General features: G+C 35.0%; 4 protein-coding genes across 5 annotated transcripts; 2 read left to right on the forward strand and 2 right to left on the reverse strand.

Moving 5' to 3' along the window:
* Positions 1–1994: 1994 nt before the first annotated feature.
* On the forward strand, positions 1995–8953 carry ctbs (chitobiase, di-N-acetyl-). 2 transcript variants are annotated; one of them, XM_036211480.1, is made up of 8 exons: positions 2106–2245; positions 2609–2675; positions 3124–3262; positions 3345–3553; positions 3645–3816; positions 3926–4023; positions 5703–5864; positions 7140–8953. In XM_036211480.1, exons 3-8 carry the CDS (start codon positions 3175–3177, stop codon positions 7326–7328), a joined length of 918 nt encoding a protein of 305 aa, XP_036067373.1. In that variant the 5' UTR covers positions 2106–2245; positions 2609–2675; positions 3124–3174; the 3' UTR covers positions 7329–8953. The 2 variants fall into 2 exon arrangements, with proteins under 2 accessions (XP_024135273.1, XP_036067373.1); XM_024279505.2 differs by lacking the exon at positions 2609–2675 and having other exon boundaries at positions 1995–2245.
* On the reverse strand, positions 7644–12475 carry spata1 (spermatogenesis associated 1). Its single transcript, XM_036211479.1, has 12 exons — positions 11903–12475; positions 11651–11757; positions 10577–10694; positions 10373–10426; positions 9937–10291; positions 9142–9286; positions 8989–9049; positions 8832–8907; positions 8641–8766; positions 8381–8556; positions 7846–7944; positions 7644–7772 (listed from the first exon to the last, which is right to left on the reverse strand). Exons 1-12 carry the CDS (start codon positions 11963–11965, stop codon positions 7647–7649), a joined length of 1506 nt encoding a protein of 501 aa, XP_036067372.1. The 5' UTR covers positions 11966–12475; the 3' UTR covers positions 7644–7646.
* LOC112150949 (guanine nucleotide-binding protein G(I)/G(S)/G(O) subunit gamma-5) lies at positions 12475–13881 on the forward strand. Its single transcript, XM_024279509.2, has 3 exons — positions 12475–12892; positions 12998–13159; positions 13381–13881. The coding sequence occupies exons 1-2, from the start codon at positions 12818–12820 to the stop codon at positions 13121–13123; spliced, it is 201 nt and encodes a 66-aa protein (XP_024135277.1). The 5' UTR covers positions 12475–12817; the 3' UTR covers positions 13124–13159; positions 13381–13881.
* A 229-nt stretch (positions 13882–14110) lies between these two features.
* rpf1 (ribosome production factor 1 homolog) lies at positions 14111–19214 on the reverse strand. Its single transcript, XM_024279507.2, has 9 exons — positions 18862–19214; positions 17627–17683; positions 17460–17540; positions 17289–17384; positions 16992–17145; positions 16552–16634; positions 16263–16444; positions 14653–14779; positions 14111–14525 (listed from the first exon to the last, which is right to left on the reverse strand). Exons 1-9 carry the CDS (start codon positions 19111–19113, stop codon positions 14484–14486), a joined length of 1074 nt encoding a protein of 357 aa, XP_024135275.1. The 5' UTR covers positions 19114–19214; the 3' UTR covers positions 14111–14483.
* Positions 19215–19331: the final 117 nt, after the last annotated feature.

The following is a 19331-nucleotide window of genomic DNA, read 5'->3' on the forward strand; positions in this document are numbered from 1 at the left end:
GCACAACCAGCATAAGAAGGCTATATTTTCACAGTACCATATTTCTTCTTAAACTTTTTAGTATTCTTAGTTTACTTTAATTTGATTATGTTTTATACGAGGATTATCCTAAAGTATTTTTTAAGTATTAAAAAAACTCATATTATTACAAATTATGTTTTTAATTCTGAATGGACATCTATATAAATAAAGAGCATTCTTAAAATAAGTTTCACTCTGTTTGAATGACCAATTTTACAGTGAAAACTGAATATTTGCTAAACTATTTAAGTCCATAAATAGTAGTTTGTGTTAAATGCAAAAGTGAGTAATGGCCACGAACATTATGTCACCATATTTTGTAAAAACTATACTACTAAGAGTTTTTTAGTACACTGTGCATTTATACTTAAGTAGATCAATGACAATGTCACTCTGACTCAGATTCAATTAAATTTATTAATTTAATATCTTGTAACTTTTCAAATAAATGTATTTAATATTTCCTCTTCAGCATTGACTACACAAACATAAATTAACTTGCCTGAAACAATCCTTTTCTCACATTTTCCAAATGAAGAGCTATTCCGGATTTAAGAGAGGCAGCAGTTGGTTGATGTTCCCACCTCACGGATGAAATCAATATTTTAATCTATATTTGACAGTACGCTATTGTACAAATTGTTTTTTTTGTAACAAATAATTTGATTTTTTATGTATTTAAATATTCTTCTAAACACTTGATTTTTGATGCCCGCTTTCCTGTGATATATCAACATTTCTATGAAATTGAAGTACAAAGAAAAAGACCTAAGAAATTGAGTGGGGGGGGGGGTCGCTGCCAGGAATGGGATTAAATCAGTGTAACTGTTATGAAATCTGAAAACAAGGCTAGTCTTTAATCCTTTCTTAGAAAAAGTGAAAGAAAATAAGAGACATGAATGACACATAAGTATAAACAAAGCTCATAGATTTCTTTTTTTTTTTTTACTAAACAAACATGTTACCATGTGTTTCATTGAACTTTATGTTTCCACTACTTGTAGGGGGAAAAAAATGTTCCAGATTAATAGATTCCATAAACTATAAGATAATTACAAATAATTAAACAGATTTATTTAGGGTTTTTTTTTCTTTGTAAAAGGTTTATATTTAAGTTTTTTTTTCTTTTACCCATAATACAAAGTGACATTCGATTCTCAATTGACAAGACAATTTGGAATTTGATCATCCATGAAAATGCAATTTGGAATTTAGAATTCAATTAGAAAAATGAAAAATTCAATTTTACATGCAAAAAAACCATCAACAAATTGACGTGAGTTTTTGGTACAATCATTTAAATGAAAATTTTTACTTATTGGCTTAAGGTAATAAGCAATACATTATATTTAATGAAATCAAATGTGATTTAAGTGTGTTGTTTTAATCAGTGCATTTTATTATTTCTGTAATAAGTTTAAAAAGTCAGTGGGATTTTTCTTTGTCTTGTATTGTCAACAATTTATGCTTAAAATAAACTATAACAAATTTGCAATTTACAATCAAATTTACAATTTAGTGTTGAATGGGGTCATGCATTTTAAAAATGCATTTTGCAATTTACAATCCACTCTAAAAATGTATATTTTGATTACTTGTTTGTCATTTTTCATATTAACTTCATATTAAAATGGTCGATTAAAAAATGCATGTTCAAATTGCACCTTGAGTATTCAATTAAATATTAATGATTTCTTCCAAAAGAAATAATAACTTGAAGAGCCTCCAATTCCTGTTTCTTGTAATGATAAGCCATCCTTTTCCTCATTTTCTCAGTCAAAAAACATGAGAATAAAGAACCCACGTGACCCCACGTCTTCTGAAATCTTTAGGGTTTTTTTTTTGTAGGAATTGTGTACAAACACATTAATCTAAATAGAGACTTTTCTAGAACCACTCTTTGACCCTCTGAATCTCGGTCACGAACTTTCACTGCGCGCTCCCGCAGAGACGAGCGTTTTTCGGTGTTCAATCGCTTTTTGTCGCAACAGCTGTTACTGCGGTCTCTGTTGTCCCATCTTGCTTTCCGTACAAGCTCTCACATGACTGTCAGATACATAGAGGAACTTCCTTCTCAATTTGCTAAAAGTTTCTCTTTTTTCGTACGAAAATGTCGCTGCTCGTGGTGTTGCTGCTGTCACTGCTGGCGGTTTGCGGTTCCAGCCGATGTCCGTGTGTCCGACCGGAACTCTGCCGGCACGTCCAGGACCAGAGAGACTTCGAGGTGAAGTCAGCTGACCGTTTGTTTACCTTTCAGATGAAGAAATCTGGTCGAATGTATGAGACTTTGCAGTGATGAATATTTACCTCGACCATTTTCATTGTTAATATTTACCTGAGTGATTATTGTTTTTATTATTATTATGACATTTAAAACAATAATTGACTTAAATTTGCTTAACTTTTGAATTCTCTTGAATTAAACTTTAAACAAATTCAATATCGTATTAAAAAAAATCAACACCTTGAAAAAGTAATACAATAATAATTAAATCCTTTAAAGTTAGTTATTTTTTTTTTTCATAGCGTTTGACATAGTTTGATGTTTTAAAACATGAAGTTTCAAATCTCTTGTTTATTTCCTCAGAAATGTGAACTGAAACTCCTGTGCTTCCCTTTCTGAGCTGTTTTGTTTGCTGATTTATTTTCACAAGGTAGCTACAAAAATGAGTCTTTTACTGGAATGATTTTTAACAGGACTTCCCCCCTTTAAAACAATATTTGTAATATGTTCCTCTCTTGTAAATATAACAATGTATTAATTTTCTAATGTTGTCATAAATAAATATTTTCATCTAATCAGTGGAACAAAATCCAAGACATTCTTGCTGCAAATCCTGCAGAATACAGTTAATTAAAATGTGGTATTGCTTTGCAAACAGTTTTTGAGGAACCCAAAAATTACTTTATCACCTTTTTTATAAAAAAACAAAATAAATTATTTAGGTTTCTGTTGAATGGCATGAGAACATATTCTAATTTTCATCTACAGCTCCTTTATTATGAAGAAAATTTAAAGTTAATACATATATATGTGTATTTCTAGAAGCTTATAAATAGATAACCTTTCACTTTTTTTATTTTTGTGGTGTTTTTTTTCAGGTGTTTGTCTTTGATGTGGGAGGAAAGGAATGGAAATCCTACAACTGGAGCATGGTGACGACTGTGGCAATGTTTGGACCGTATGATGCTGAGCTCATGTGTCATGCTCACTCTAAGGGTGCACGAGTCGTCCTTAAAGGTAAGATTTCTTCAAAGCAACATCTTTTCAATACAAATAAGCATTTAATTTTCAATTATCTTTTTTATTTTGTGCAAAATAGGTGATGTTCCTTTATCCTACCTTGTGGACAAATCCAACAGAACAACATGGATTACAGATAAGGTCAACTTGGCCAAAAGCCAGTTCATGGATGGCATTAACATTGATATTGAGCAAGCGGTGGATGAAGGCTCGCCAGAGTACTACGCCTTGACAGATCTGGTTAAAGAGACCACTGCGGCCTTCCACAAGGAAATCCCAGGTTCCCAGGTGAGAGCATTTTTTTTTTTTGTTTTTCATGTAAAACAGCTGATGCATTCCTAAATTCCCATTCGTATTCACATCTTTTTCTGATTTCTAGGTCTCTTTTGATGTTGCCTGGTCACCCAAGTGCATTGACAAGCGTTGCTATGACTACGTGACCATCGCAGAATCCTGTGACTTACTGTTTGTGATGTCCTACGATGAGCAGAGCCAGATCGCCGGGGACTGCATCGGAAAGGCAAATGCCCCACTCGCCCAAACACTAAAAGGTTTGATGCTCAGATTAAAAATAACAGAAATAAATCAGTACTCTTAAAAAAAAGCAATTTTTTTTCAACTTACAAAGATTCTAACTTATTTTAACTTATTTTTTTTTAGCTTATCAAGATTATTTAGACCTGAAGATTGATGCTAAGAAATTGGTGATGGGCGTACCGTGGTATGGCTATGACTATCCGTGTGTCAACCTTTCCCAGGTAACAATATGTATTAAGGTGTGACAGAATAGGAAAATTATAGACTTTTTTATAGTTGTATCTGTCAATGTCCTCCTGATTACCAGAGGGGAAAAAAATCCAATCTTTTTTTTTAATTAGCTAAAAACTACAATTCCCAGATCCCCACATCTTCACATTTGGTATCATTGAAAAGACCCAAATGCCCTGTAGAAACCAAAATGAGTTACTATGCAGAGGTGGGGAGATTTTCAGAATTTGGAATGTTTTCCACAAAGAGCAAATCTGCTTTGCTGGCAGTCATGAGGATATTTGGTAACCCTTTAATAACTACACACTATGAAGCATTAGTTAAGCATGAGTTATCTCTTAATAATCCTTTATAAAACCTCTCTCTTACTTTATTGAGTATTAGCAAGTAGCTTTTATGCATTGTTTTTAACACTTTATTTTGTATATATAATTAATGGCATGCTAAGACTTCATTCATTAAAATGTAAAAATCTAAAATCAAGCATTAAATGATTTACTAAGTTGTAAGCTAATTTTTACAAAGTGTAAATCTACAATTATGCATTCACATTTTTAAACATTTACTATAATCGGTTAATAAATTCTTTATAAATTAAATACATGAATTAATCTTGAGTTACAACAGAAAAATTGGTTTTAATATGATTCATTAACAGATTAACTGTACATGTCTAAAAATGTAGATATATAATTATACATTTACAAGGTTTTTCAAATCATTGTAGTAATGCTTTTAAATTAAGAATAAAGTTTTAATATTAACACATACTAATACTTATTTCAAAAGGAATGAGGCTTTATAAATGATTAAGTGTTAACTCATGCTGAACTAATGCTTAACTAATGCTTCATATTGTGAAGTTATAATGTGTTAATGGACATTTTAAAAGCAGTCTAAAAAGTTAGTTATTTGGCAAAATATGAAAAAAAGACATGAAAGCTTATTTTAAAAACCTCAATTTAGTGAAAGGATTTTATACCACTTCTTGTGTTGGTCTCCAGTGATCAAAGCTAAACTTGTCAGACTTTGCTCACCTATTATCTTGTTAGTTTGTGCAAACTCATCTCCTTGTTTTGGTAAAAAAATGCAGCAGTCATCCCTTTTCGCTGACATGGAGGATGCTGATCATGTCACCAGCGACACAGAAAACAGTCCATTCAGCTGTTGCAACCTTAAATTTGTGATTGAGCAAGATTCAAAGTCCCATTCTTGAGAATTAGCTCCTCAAAATGTTTTTAACCCACTTAAAATAAATTAAGAAAAATCCCTAAACCCTCAATGAATTACTGCTATTGCTCAACAACAAAATTATTATTCCTGCAGAATCTCACATCTAAAAAAAAAAAAAAGGTAAATAAATAAGGAGTCTAGTCTGCTTGTATGGGTGTATTTTTTTAAGGTTTAAATCTGAGTAAATGTTCTATTTTTGTGTTTAAAAGAAAATGTTAGGTAAGGCTTCATCAATGCATGCACTCATACCCCTTTCTTTTTATAACTTTTTTATTTATCCTCAACATTTCCAAGCAGACAATTTAAATATTGAACTAATGGATCAACAACTTTTTTTCCTCTTAACTGATAAGATATGATATTAACTAATACTTGTGATTAAACATGAAAAAATGTTTTTATTGTCACTGTAAAAAGGATTTTTCTTCCTTTATAGGAGGGCGTTTGCTACATAGAGAAAGTTCCTTTCCGCGGAGCTCCTTGCAGTGATGCAGCAGGAACACAAAAACCGTACGAGTGGATCATGAAGCAGCTGAACAGCTCCACATCAGGAAGGCTGTGGGATGATGAGCAGAAGGCTCCCTACTTCTATTACAAGGTGCATCTTTTTTTGTATTTCAGATCTTTAGAGGTTATCACTCAAATGTAGAATGAGACGAAGCTTTATTGATATTGCGTTGAGAAAATCCACTTGTACACAGCTTACATAAGATAACCATTAAAAATACAGATGACTGTGCAAAGTTACTAAAGCCAAAAACATCCTACCCTACCTTTTTTTTTTTACCTTTTTTGACAGTTTTCTCATGATAATGAGATAATTAAGACTATACTGTAGTTCCCTCTCTCTTTCTTGCACTGAGATGGGAAGCATCTCTGCAAGATACATTCACAGAACTCCGGACATTAGCCAACCCAAACAACAACTCAGTCCGCTACAACATTTTTTTTTTATATACGATGCGCAGCAAAACAAAGCAGTTTATCGAGAAAAAAAATTGCAAACAATTAAATCAATCAACATTTTCTCTGATAAACTGCTTTGTCTTACTGCAGGTGTCCAGAGCTCAGTGAACGCAGCAGGCAGAAATGCTCGAGCACGAGTTCTGTGATTCAGCCTGTTGTCGCAGGTTTTTGGGAAAGAAACGACAGAACCCTGGGCTGATGAGCATCTCTGCCTGTTTAACACCAGAAGAACTTATCAATTTATAATTGTGTTTGATTTTCCCAAACAAGCTGCTTTGTTTTGTTGCGGGTCGTAGAATAATGACTGAAGTATTATAGCGGACAGAATTTCGGTGTTTGGGTTCATAAATGTTGGGAGCTCAGTGAACGCACCTATCAGAGACGCTTGTCAGCCCTGGGTTCTGTCGGTTTTGTCAGTCAAACTGTCGACGGGTATTTTAAGGGAAGAGGGGCTGGTGCATAGGATGAAATTAAGGCGTTTGTGGACTGGAGATTTAACAATAAATAAAAAAAATAGACTAAAAAAAGCAACTTGCTGTTTTTGTTCCTTACCACAAAATAAAAATACTTAAAGCAGGTAAAATTTCTGCATCTCAGTGCAAGAAAGGGAGCGAGTATATATAGTATACTCTTGATTATCTCATTAATCACAAAACAAAAGAAAAAAAACTTCTAGTGATAATGAGATACCGGATCTCATTATCACAAGAAAACTGTCAAAAAAAGTAGGGCAGGCCGCTTCAAAAATAAACATATTTGATCAAAGTGTGAGTTTAAGCAGGTTATTTTCCAGTCTTAATAAAACAAAAACACAGGAAATGCTTTTAAAAACTTTTAAAAAGAACATAGATGTGCCCCTCTTATCTGAGTAGACATGTCTTTATGTTGCTGTTTCCAATCTCTTTAGGACCAGTATGGACAAATGCATCAAGTTTGGTACGATGACCCACAGAGCATTTGTCCCAAAGCAGACCACGTTAAGGCTAAAGGCCTGAGAGGCATCGGCATGTGGAACGGCAACATTCTGGACTACAGCGAGGAGCCTGTTGCCAGGCAGCAGACCGCGATGATGTGGAATGCCTTGTTAGGATGCTAGCTGGGAAACGGCGAAGGCAGCTGGAAGAATTTACGAGATCCGGAGAGAACCTTCATCCTGTCTGCTGCCAAGTCCTTTTGTGGCAGTAATGGGTTGTGGTGTGCCTCTGATCTAAGGGATTTGACGCAGTGACAAATCAAGTTTTCCAGAAAGATTTTTTTTATATGATTTGTTTCTTAAATGTTTTATTTTCCAGAATCACTCATCTATGAGGTGACACTCCATTTTTGCAGTTTTTTTATGCAACAGCAAACAAAGATCAAAATTAAGGGAAAATTAAAACAATTCAGGCTCACAGGAAGATTTTTTTTTAAGTTTTTACACATCAGATGAGCTGCTTTGAACGTGCAGCCCGGTCCATGCAGGGTCTCCCTTCAGCTGACTCTTCTTCTGGAGCAGCTCTGCCTTCAGGGCCTTAAGCTCTGCAGCAGCCTGCTTCCGCAACTGCAAATTACAAGAGAAAACATATTTTCTTTTATATCTCACCTTTCCAAATTTTCAAAAATAAATGTCTTACTTTTATCTCTGCAACCAGCTTCATCTGAGCATCTTCTACTTTTCTCTTTAGCTTGTCGATCTCATAAGTCTCCTTCATGATCAGAACGGTGAGCTCATTCTGAAATCAAGGGATTCAATTTCTAATGAACAAATAAAGACTATCTAATTATTGATTTTTTATATAAAATTTTATTATTATTGTATTAATAAAAAATACACATTTCAATGTGCAGTTTTTGGTGGATTATAAAAAAAATTAAAGATCTAGTAAAATGTTTGTTTTGACTGTCTTTTGTCACACAGGAGTATTCTTCTACCCATTTGGTAGTAATTTGATTACATCTTGGAAAGAAGTTAAAATCTAATTAAATGTTGACAATTTTTTGCAGAAAATTCGTTTTTTTATTAAATAAACTGAAATGAAATGCTCTGAGTTAAAAAAAAAGTCAAATAATGAAAGTTGGAAAGATGATTTTTTATTCTCCAAGTAAAATCTGAAAAAAAGTGATATATTATTTTCTAAATCAATCAGAGAATGAGTGATTGATCCAGACCTTCTCTGAAGATCTCCCCTGTCGCCTGATTTTCCCTCTGCTTTCTCTGGCCTGGAGCTGCAGCAGGAGCTTGTTGTAAAACGTCTCCATCTCCTGCCTCAAGTCTTTCAGCTTGTCCTCCAGAGGACCTGTAGCCTTCTTGGTTTCAAAGTATTTCTTTTTCCAGCAATTTCGTGCTTGATTTTTGTGAAAAACCAGACAGTAGATTTTTATAACTCCTTGATGTTAATGATAATTATTTAGATTTTCAACCTTTCAACCTTGGTTCCTGCGATGGCTGCTCTGAGCCAGCAGGTCCTTCCCTTTCCGTAGCAGTTCTTGTTTCGTCCACTCCAGCTGCTTCCTCTTCTCCCTCACTAGTTTGATTTCTTCAATAAGTGCTTCTCCTTGTAATAAAAAAGTATTGTTTTAAAAATTAAAGTATGAAGACATAATTTGTGTGAAAACTCACGGTCTGTGTGAAGAACTGGACAACATGTTGGAGTTTCTTTATTGCAGGAGGTGGACCCACTTGACTTTTGTGACTCCTTAAGACGCATAAATTCAGCAGTAAACTTTATCGTGGTGTCTTAATAATTTTTCTAAAAGTTTCCTTTTTTATGCTTTACCTCAGATGTTAGCTTGTGTTCAACAGACGTCAGTCTGTGTGAGTCTTTGGATTTTCCAACTCTGCAAAAAAAAAACATTCATTTTATTGTCTTAAGCCTAAATATAAAACTGTTCCAGGTGTGTAATAATAATAATAATAATAATACTAATACCTGTCTGTGAGGGAGGAGTCCCTCCATTCTGGAGCTTCTCCGGACTGTCCTTCACCTTTGTGTTGCTTCTTCTTCTTTACACAGATTTCTTCTCTGTCTGCCGGGAACTTTTTCTGGGATGAACCAACTTCACATCTTTCCAAGGCTAAAAAAATGACAACCAAACAGACTCTTTTAGTTTAACACATATTGTAGATGTGATTTATATGCTCATGTTTTCACCATGTGATTCATGTATAATTCTTATATCTAAAATATTGATAATTCTGTTAAAGTATTCATTTTTATTCTTTTATTTTACAGTAAGGAGAGGCAATTATTTAACTCTGATATCTAAAATTCATCAGAACACATCTTAAATTAGAAAATTATTTTTTTGACATTAATTTGAGCATATTCAATTAATTAAAATCATCATAAATTGTGGAATTTTTATTTAAAATTGTGTGTCCTTCCTGATGTTTCACTGATAAAATCCCAATTTAATACATTTATGTTAGTAGTTTCAGTTAGTTAGAATAAATCATGTTTACAACTGTTGTTTTTTAACAAGAAAAGGCTAAACATTAAGAGACTAAACTGAATTCTTGGTGGAGAAATCAGGTGTAACCGCTATGCAAACATCTAAAAGCATTCTCTTTTTGTTTTAAAAAAGTGTCTGCTCTTGGAAGAATCCTTAATTTGTAAAGTAAGGAACTACAAATTGTAATTTTAGTTCTATTAAAAGTAAATTTTGTTTGAATTTGGACCCAATATTTCATTTTTTTGTCAATTCCAACTACGACTGATTGAAACCTTCTTTCAGAGAATCCAGCTGCAGCTCCCTCTGATTCGGATGTTTCTGTGAGTAACTTTCTTCTTCTGCTTTCCTGATGAAGCTCAGAGCTTCCTCTTCATTCTCTCTTTCTGAGGAGCTGCAGCTCTTGTCATCTTCCTCCTCAAGTTCTTCAAATCTGGGGAGTGGTTGGAGGGGACACTGGTGGAATTTAAGAAGGTTCTTTGTCTCTGTTGGTGGGCTGCAGATCTTGGGAGAGAGGAAAAGGTTCTGCTCCTCCATGGAGCTGCTGCTGGTGTCCGGGCTGAAGGACTGGGAGCAGAAACTGCTGTCTGCTTCTATTGCTGGCAGCAGGTAAAGCTCTGGCTGTGCAGCCTGTCAACAGGTGACAATAATTTGTCATGGAAGCTGAAAAGTTTCAAACTTAGTGGAAACATTTGCAGAATTCTGCATTACATAGGGTGGAGCAAATAATTTCACTCTCAGTTCTTTCTCCTGGTTTCTATAGACCTGCAACAAAAGCAAGAACAATAAAACTTGTAAAAGTCCACTTTACACACATTCCCTGCTTCCCTCTGTGTTTTTTTTTCTTCTGCCTTCACAGTAAAACACAATCAGTTCTCAAAAGAAAAAAGGCACTTAACTGCCAGCTGCACTCACAAGAGCCAGACTGCGACCCACGCATTTCAGGAAGGAGTATTTATTGGTGCTCCTCTCAGCCCCGAGATGAGCGTCCAGCTCAGTTCTGAGCCGTTTCAGGGTGAGATCGGGGTAAACTCTACAAATCAGGGGTGGAAAATTAGGAAACTCATACAAAATTCATCCCTTAAGAACGTCATTTAAAGACACATCGAAAATTAAGATTAAAACTGCATTTCTGAATATTTCTTTATTCAAAATCATGTAAATCAGAAGCAGAAAAAAACCTATTTGTGACATAGAGGGTGGCCACAAGCTTCCTACTTCCCCTTGCAGACAAATAGATCTTTGTTTTCCTCGTCTAAACTAGCATTAAGCTCAAAACTGTAGCTCCAGTATTGCTCGCCATTTTTTTGTTGCACGTGTGATGTTAGGTTTGGGGTGTGAGGGGCTGTAAGCTAGGGGGAGAGCTGAAAACAGAGAGCTCTCAGAAATGAGGAGGGGAAAGGGGACGGGTTGCCCACAAGTCAAAGACAAATTTTCTAATTAATTACATAATAACAAAAACTACTGGAAATACTTTTTAAATAGCTAAAAAGATGAGCAGGTCTTAAAAAAAGTGGGGAATTGTATGTATTTTTTGTGTGCAGGCATTAAAGTACTACAAAACAGATATGTAAAGTTTAATTCAAATAACCCTTCCTTTGTTCTGGAGAGGATTTGACGTTGAAACAACTATTTGGATCAAACAAAATCTCCCTTTCCATCTCTATTTTTCCTATCATGTTGGACAACTTTTTAGTTTTCCGTCATTAAATTTCTATTTTTATGTTTTCTCTTTACAAAAAAACCTTCCTATTCTATTTCTTCAACCAATAATTGTCCAATATCCAGCGGGAACAGCCCTGACGGATCAGGTATTAAAGTTCTCTCTGTGATTCATGTAATTGTCCTTATTTTATGTTTTGTATGATTCCCTTCCTGTCTTTACATTTACCTGTAACTTGTGAAAAGAACCCTAGTAATTGTAAAAGTTACATTACAGTTTATATTAGTTCATTTGAATCAGACATTTAAAAATAAAAGCAGTTTTACCTGATGAAACCAGCAGATATGAAGCTCTCCGAGGTTTCAGCTGGAACTTTATTAAGTTTCACATTCCACTGATCACCTGGCACACACAACACATGCAACTCCACAAACTACACAAAAAGAAAAAGACAGGACATATCACTAAGCCTCATTACCATTACTTAAAACATTTTTTTCTTTCAACTTATCAAATCCTTGTATGTATCTGTATATATGCACTTTCTGCTAAGTAAAAAAAAAGCTTCTTTTGCATACCTTGCAACTGGTTGGTCTTCTGTTGTCCTCTGTGTGTTTCATTGATTCACAAAAAAGCTCCATTAGTCCTTTCTATTAAAAAAAAAGAATGCAATGCCCCCCTTGAAGCAAAAATAATAATAGTAAAATAGCTTTTCTATTTATTTGTAGTGTCGTGGTTTTTTCGTGTGCTTCTGAGCTTGCTGGGGAGCAATCTGCAATAAAATCAAACACTCAGTTGCCCAGAGAAGTTCTGTTTTATGAGAGTGCCAGCAGTGGTTGCTCTGGTGCCTGCAGAAGGTCATTTTCCATCAACTTTTCTGTTGTGTAAAATATCTTCATTTATATATTTTTTTTAAATATGTATTTTATTTGTTTAAGTAAATTGTTAGAACATGGCACGTGTTTTTACAATAATTTGAAAATAAACTGCATCATTTTTACCACTAGAGGGTGCCATTTTTATTATTTAAAAAAAGGGGGGACAGGGTTACCTTCAAGTGCTGTAGGATTTTGTGATCTTCATTGCCAAACTGACACGATTTCGTCGTGTAATTGTTTTATCGTGTAGCAAACACCGTAAATCATAATGTTTATTCGAAAACTTAAATGTATTAATTGATTTTACGAATTTTGTTTGGGAAAAAAAACGATGAAAGAAAAGAAAAGGTAAAGAACTAAACACGCTTCTTATTTTGCATTTGGGGGAAAAAAAAAACAAATAATGTATTTAAAGTAAGTGATATGACAGCAAAAAAATTAGTATCGCTAAATCAATTTACTGTCGTTTAAAAAAATAAAAGAAGTTTAAAGCAACCCAAATTTCCCACCGTCACTTAAACGCAGCAATAGTTGAGGACGCCTAACCGGAAACTCGTGTGTTGAGGAAGTATTTACCAAACTAGCTGTAATTTAAAGTCTTTCCAACAAACAAAGATGGCAGCCAACGTTACTGCGATGAAGAAAGTGGTCCAACAGCTGCGCCTCGAAGCCAGCATAAAGCGAATAAAGGTAAGACTTGGAGCCGCTCCGTTCCCTTCAGGGCGGTTCCTGGCCGTCGGAAATTGGTGTTTGTGTCGAATGAACTCCTCCGTTATGGCGGCTCTGCTTCCACAGGTGTCCCGGGCGGCCACGGACCTCCAGCAGTTCTGCCTCCAGAACGCCCAGCAGGACCCTCTGCTCACCGGCATGTCGTCCAGCAACAACCCGTTCAGACCGCAGAAAGTTTGTTCCTTCCTTTAGCACCACCGGGCCGAACCGAACCGAGCCTGTGCTGCCGTGAGTACCAAGAAGAGGGTCAAAACTTTAGTAAACAAAGAATTTAGTTTATTTAAAATGATTCATCTGGATTTAAAGGTTGGCAACAAGTGGAAAAGTTTAGTCACCAGAGTATGAGTCAGTTTTTTAAAATAGAATTTGGAAATAGTCACATTTGACATGCTATTTTAGACAATATATTCACTATTTTATATATGTATTTAATGTCAATCCTTCTGCAGGCTGAGGATGCTGCAGCTCTTCGTGGATGGGGCCTGCATCATGGACTGGAACTGTCAGGGAATGTTGGCCAAATTACTAACTGAAGTCTTTTTTATTATTATTATTATTATTTTAACCTTTATAAATTCATGTGTGTTTCTCAACTTCTAATCCACCAGAAGGTCCTGTTTTTCTTTTCTTAGAACTACTGTTTTTGATCACAGATGTGCCTTTAAAACCACACAAGCTTCTTGATTTTAAAGAAACTATTTCCAGTGTTTTGATGCTCTTGTTGTTCAAAAAGCAGCTGAAGGATACAAGTCTACAGTATAAACAGGACCCATTTATAGCATTTACTGTGTAAAAGCAGATTGCTGGTTACATTTCAATGGAAACTAAGAACTGATTTATTGACTTATTTACTAAACACTGTGTGTGATGCCTTAATGTTCTGTGTGTGTGTGTGTGGCTTGTGGTGTAGAACTAAGTGTATTATGCAATAAAGCAAGATATTGATTAAGTGTTTGGTTTGTGATTGGCTTAACAGAGTCTCGATTTGGTTCAAATTTTGATTTTTGGGTCATGGTTTTATTTCAGTTTGATATATGATTTGTAAACTAAAAATGTTGGGAAAAATCCTTTCAGTTGGCTTATTCTAAGGCTGATGTAAGGTAATAAAACAAGAAATACTTAAACTTCATTAAATTTAGCACAATCATTTGACATTATGAAACTATTCACTACAAAATAAACTGTTTTAACACTTTTATTGCTCCTGTTGTAGTAAACGGGGCGGTTCGTCTCTTTAATGAAGTTTTTTTCCCTTCCATCATTAAGAACTTTGGGTCTAGAGATACCAAAAAGCACTTGTCTTTTTAAAATAAAAATAAAACTGTCAGCTGATTCGGAATAACGGTTGTAAAGACTGAGACTTAAAGCTCATGTACAACCACCAGCATTTTATAACAAAGACATTTTAAGGAAACTTGATGGAGAAGAATCTGGTACAGCACATTTTCAGTCAGAAAACCGGCATCTGTGTTTAAAAAGAAAAAGTATTTAAGTCCAAAAACGATGGTAATAAATTGAGTTATTAAAGGAAGTAATCTTGTCAGGAAACAGGTTAAAGCTGAAACTTCCGTCTGCAGGCATCCATCTCATGGCGCTGGAAAACAAATGTTTTAAAATCATTAAAAAATAAGAATGTATGGGATTAAATATGCAGCAAAATACCAGCAAAGGTGATTTTTTTTAAGTAAAAGGAACAAACTGTAAAGAATAAAGCCTCCTACCTTCAGCACCCATTCATATTCTCCATATTTTGAATCAAAGGTTCCTTTCTGAAGAGATCTCAGTTTGAGAGTGAAGCGAGGTCCCAGCTCCTGAATGCCCACTTTCTTCTCATTCTTAAAGATATACCTGGAAAACAAATAAAACTACTATTTTAGCCAGTTTCCAGTTCATTTAACCCACTTTAGCGAACTATGTTAATAAATTTACTATTAAGCGCAACAGTACTTCTTTTTTTTCACCTCAGCCATTTCAAATCAGGAACTAGGAAAATAGTGTGTAATTTCTATAGAGCGATGTCACTTTACAGATTCAAAAGGAACACTTTGGAGCACACAGTAAACTTTTAAGCAGCCAGATTTTTATTTTATTTTACTTCTAGATCTTATTTTTTAGTGTGATTATCCTCACGCCGTCACACTGCATATTATACCATGTATGTGTATGTATGTGAAATTGCTAGAATTTTGTGAGAGCATGACACATAGAAGTGTTGATTTTTGTGCTTCCGTTAGACATGAACTGCAGCTTTTAACTTGTTTATTTACTATACAAAACTTGAGCTACGGTGCCAACAGAAAACATACAGATGGAAAAAATATATATATATATCTATATACTTTTATCCAAATCTTAATTAACAAATTGGACACCCTATCAAACTAATTAAAAATCAAAATTGTGTTTTTGTTTTTTTTTTGTGGAATTTTTATCATCATATTTAAAGAAAATTAAGCTTAAAATTGCATCTTTGAGTATTTCTTTGTTGAAATATTTGTGAAATAATATGAAAAAATGATGGAAAAACAGACTATTCGTGACAGAAAATATACCTGCTTAAACTACCTACTCAGCAATGGGGAGGTTGTTCTGCACCAACAGTCACACCACAATGAACTACTCACATTCTGCAGGAACTATGTCCTAAAACCAACACGGGTTTCGTCTTAAAATGATATACTGGCGGTAATCATAATTAAAAGACCACTGGAAAAGCTTTGAAAAATGATCTAAATATGAATTTCTGTAATGCCCCGTGTTAAGTAAATGCTTAAATTTGTTTAGAACCAATTTTTAATTTTCATAAGTGTCAGGCGATGCCACACTTTTAAGATTCAATATAACTTTATTCATAGAATATTCAGTACCAATCCAGATTACTGTTAATTTCTTATTGGTGATTTTTTTTCTCAATCATATTATTTGTAATCCTAAAAAACAAAAAAAAAATTCTACTAAAAATGTGCAAGGTTAAAAATAAAAATCTCCCACTCGTGCAGTGCCGTGTTGTTGCTAATGGTAACACGTACAACTTTCCTCTGGTCATGTGACTGATGGAGCAGTCCAACATGCTGTAGGCTGGGGGGTGTTAACACTGGAGCAACTCATCTAATCATTTATTATTTAGCAATCGACACTGAAATATAGTCGTTGATAAAATCAATGATACTCCCATCTCTAATTTTCACGTAGTTTAAGTACTGCCCTAATTTCCCCAAATTGATTAACTTTTTTTGTACTAGCTTAGGCTGTTAATTCCTAACATAAATAAGTATTGATCACAAAGGTTTGTACAAAGAGAATGCTCACATTTGCAGTGTTCACTCTTTACCTGTGGAATCGAAAGAAGATAAAATCTCTCTGGTTGTGGAAGGTCGCGACCTGTCGACCGATAAAGTTCGGGTCCTGAGGGAAGAGGGCAGCGAACAGCCGGGCGATGGTGTGTCCCAGACGGGTGGAGAAGTTATTGAGGATCACTTCCGGCGAGTGTTCGGTTGGATCTTTACCTCGCCTCTGTGGAGAGACACAGGATAAATGATCCAAGGGATTTCAAGGCTTGAACAAACATTTTCCTGAAGCAACTTTAAAAGATATTTGAACTGCAAAAAGGTTCAACTTGCCTTTATTTCCTTGCGTAGACGAACACTGCTGACCTTAAAGTGTGCAGTCGGTCCATCGGGAAGATGACAAAGAACCATTCCGTCTTAACAAAACCGTTAAAGGTCATTTTATTAAAAAGGCTGAGTGCTAAAGCTTCAATCACACACTAATTTTAGTCAGAAAATGTTGTTAATATAACAGAAAATGCTATAATAAGATAGATCTAAGTTGTGACTGGGTGTGGAGTCCCATTTTGTGAAAAAATAATAATTAAAATCAAGTTTATAGGCTTTAAAATTAATTAAAAGTCATATTTATTTCCAGAATTTAATCACATTTAATAAAGGCAGACTTTTAAAAAAAATAAAACAGTGCCAGGATCTATTAGATCATAATTTCTATTCCTAGAAGGCATTCTAATGGGCCTTCTCTCCTCTGACATTGATATTTTTAAGGATACTGGGCACCAGGCGATCTTCATTGATGACCATCAGATATGTGAAGTTTCTGGCGACACACTGAGGTATGATCCTCTTCAAGGCCAAACCTCTTCTGTAATAAACGTGGGCGTTTGGGATCACCGAAGCCAGCTGCTCACAAAATCTCACCGTTTTCTGGAAAACACATTACAGGGCACTGAGGCAACAAAAAAAAAGCTTGTTTGTTGCTTAACTGTGCAGTAATATTTTAGTAAAACAGCATAAAAAAGAAAAAAAAGCAATACATTTCTGAATTTTTTAGACAAACGGCAGCTCACCCCTCGTGGTCTGTCCGACGTTGTGATTAGAACTTGAGGATTTGTCAATCCATTAAAGTAGGCAGAAAATTCATCAGTTCCTTCATCAAACGCAATCTAGTAATGAGAAAAAAAAGATTCTCTATAGTAACAGACATCAATACCTTAGCAAAAAAAAAAAAAAGTCCATACCTCTTCGTCTTCTGGATCAACTGTTGTCTCATCAAACACTCTCTGGTTTTCTATCGTTTTGGGGACTTCCTTAGGTGGTGCCTACGACAAAACAAAAACAAGAATGTTTATAATCTTAAAACATATACATCAAACTAAGTGATAAAAAGCCACAGAAAAGGCCTCACCTTGTCGCCTAAAGCTGCCCTTTCTTTCTTCCTTTTCTTCCTCAGTTGCAGTTTTTGCTGAAAGAGAATCAAAAACAACATTAAAAACAGTGCAAATAAAACACTAGTTTTTCACAAATGTTCCCCCAGAGTTTGTCAGAAAGCAGTAATCTTAAAGAAATAACTTGAGTTAAGCAGTAAACTATGTTTTTAGACAAGAAAAATACTAAAAGTGGGTTGGTATAATTTTCGTAAGACTGGTTGAGAATAAATTGAACAGTTGAATAATTTTGCTAGAAGTTTGTGTTTTTTTTTATTTTGAGGCGTATGCAACTCAGTGGCCTTGTGGTAGAGTGTCTGTCCTGAGACTAAAGGGTCGTGAGTTCAAATCCACAGTTGATTTGTACCAAAGACCCCCAAAAATGGAACAAATTTGCTTCAGCAACTCATGGGACTTTACTTGTGGCAGCGTTGCATTCCAACAGCTGTTAAATGTCTTTATCATCAAGCAAGAAGAGCGCTACTTGATTGAGGCACATCTTTAGTGACCTGATTTGTGGTGATAAACATGAATAGGTGTTGGTAATTCTTATTCTGACCAGGTAATGTATCGGCAGGGAAGTTTAGTCTGTCTTTAAACCACACTTCCCTCCTTTGTGTGCGCTTCCTCTCTGGTCAAGATTAGAGAGTGGCATCTATGCTAAGTATCCATGCAGTCTAATGTAAACTCCAAAGAGTACAACAAGCAGTGTAAAAATAACCTGTAATCTGTAGGTAATATTTAAAAACAAAACAGTGACTTTTCAGTAACTTTACTGGTATGCTTGTCTTGCTGATTGATGATCTGGTTCCATTTTTCTAAATTCTTGTTTTTTTTAATTTTATTTTATCTACTAATATTTTGAGCAAACATGTTACATAGTTGGTATTATCATTTTGTGCTGGGTAGACTGAGAATCTGCTGAGTAAAGTGCTAATAATAAATAATTGAGTTATTGGGAATTACACATGATGTCTTTTATTTTGAAAAACAGTCTGTTTAAGTCAAACATGAATAAGATATTTAGCATAACAAACTTTAGTTTTTTTACAGATGAAACTACAATACATGAAAATGTAAATATAAATTAAACGAGAAAAAGATAATAAAGTAGTATTAGTTTTTTTATGCTAGTTGTTGGAATCGAAGTGCAGAGTTAACGCGGGACTCCTGTGTCAGATCTACTGTTTCGCTTCGTTGCCAGAGTCTGCTTCACCTTTCGTTTCTCCTGCTTCAGCTTCGTGAACATCATATGTCTCCGCTGCTTGTTCTTGATCTCAGAGACGCTGAAGGTTGGAGGAAACGCAGCTGAAGAAGACTCGCCTGTTTCCATCTTCTCCTCGCTCTTCTTCTCCGCTACAGCGCTCTCTCCGTTATCCTCTCCGCTAGCTCGTTTATTTGCCGCTTTCTTGTTTTTCTTTTTCTTAGATTTCTTGTCACTGGTCACGGGAACTTCAGTAAAATCCATCTTAACGCAGCAGTTTGTGTTTGGTTGTTTTGTCACGTGTAGCTTAGACAGTGGAGTTTCTGCGCGCTTTCACTTCCGGAAAGTCAATCTATCTACTTCCGGCAAACATGTAAACACTGCAAGGGTGCTGATAAAAGTTTAGCGCCCTCTACTGTTGAGGAGATCGACATTTACAACTGCTCTACTCTACATCAGAAGTACTAAGAGAAAAAAAATCA

The sequence above is a fragment of the Oryzias melastigma genome, linkage group LG4 (genome assembly GCF_002922805.2).
Source record: "Oryzias melastigma strain HK-1 linkage group LG4, ASM292280v2, whole genome shotgun sequence".
In the NCBI taxonomy this organism is placed as follows: Eukaryota; Metazoa; Chordata; class Actinopteri; order Beloniformes; family Adrianichthyidae; genus Oryzias; species Oryzias melastigma.

What these genes read in the sequence shown, in the direction of transcription:
- ctbs (XM_024279505.2), top strand. Translation starts at nt 2,132, where the DNA reads ATGTCGCTGCTCGTGGTGTTGCTGCTGTCACTGCTGGCGGTTTGCGGT. An exon ending in AGGACCAGAGAGACTTCGAG is followed by an intron (nt 2,246 to 3,123) that starts GTGAAGTCAGCT and finishes GTTTTTTTTCAG; the next exon opens with GTGTTTGTCTTTGATGTGGG. An exon ending in TGCACGAGTCGTCCTTAAAG is followed by an intron (nt 3,263 to 3,344) that starts GTAAGATTTCTT and finishes TGTGCAAAATAG; the next exon opens with GTGATGTTCCTTTATCCTAC.
- spata1 (XM_036211479.1), bottom strand. Translation starts at nt 11,965, where the DNA reads ATGGAGCTTTTTTGTGAATCAATGAAACACACAGAGGACAACAGAAGA. An exon ending in AACACAAGCTAACATCTGAG is followed by an intron (nt 8,908 to 8,988) that starts GTAAAGCATAAA and finishes ATGCGTCTTAAG; the next exon opens with GAGTCACAAAAGTCAAGTGG. An exon ending in CAGCCATCGCAGGAACCAAG is followed by an intron (nt 8,557 to 8,640) that starts GTTGAAAGGTTG and finishes ACAAAAATCAAG; the next exon opens with CACGAAATTGCTGGAAAAAG.
- LOC112150949 (XM_024279509.2), top strand. Translation starts at nt 12,818, where the DNA reads ATGGCAGCCAACGTTACTGCGATGAAGAAAGTGGTCCAACAGCTGCGC. An exon ending in CCAGCATAAAGCGAATAAAG is followed by an intron (nt 12,893 to 12,997) that starts GTAAGACTTGGA and finishes CTGCTTCCACAG; the next exon opens with GTGTCCCGGGCGGCCACGGA.
- rpf1 (XM_024279507.2), bottom strand. Translation starts at nt 19,113, where the DNA reads ATGGATTTTACTGAAGTTCCCGTGACCAGTGACAAGAAATCTAAGAAA. An exon ending in TGAAGATCGCCTGGTGCCCA is followed by an intron (nt 16,635 to 16,991) that starts GTATCCTTAAAA and finishes GGTTTTGTTAAG; the next exon opens with ACGGAATGGTTCTTTGTCAT. An exon ending in ATCTTCTTTCGATTCCACAG is followed by an intron (nt 14,780 to 16,262) that starts GTAAAGAGTGAA and finishes TTTGTTTTCCAG; the next exon opens with GTATATCTTTAAGAATGAGA.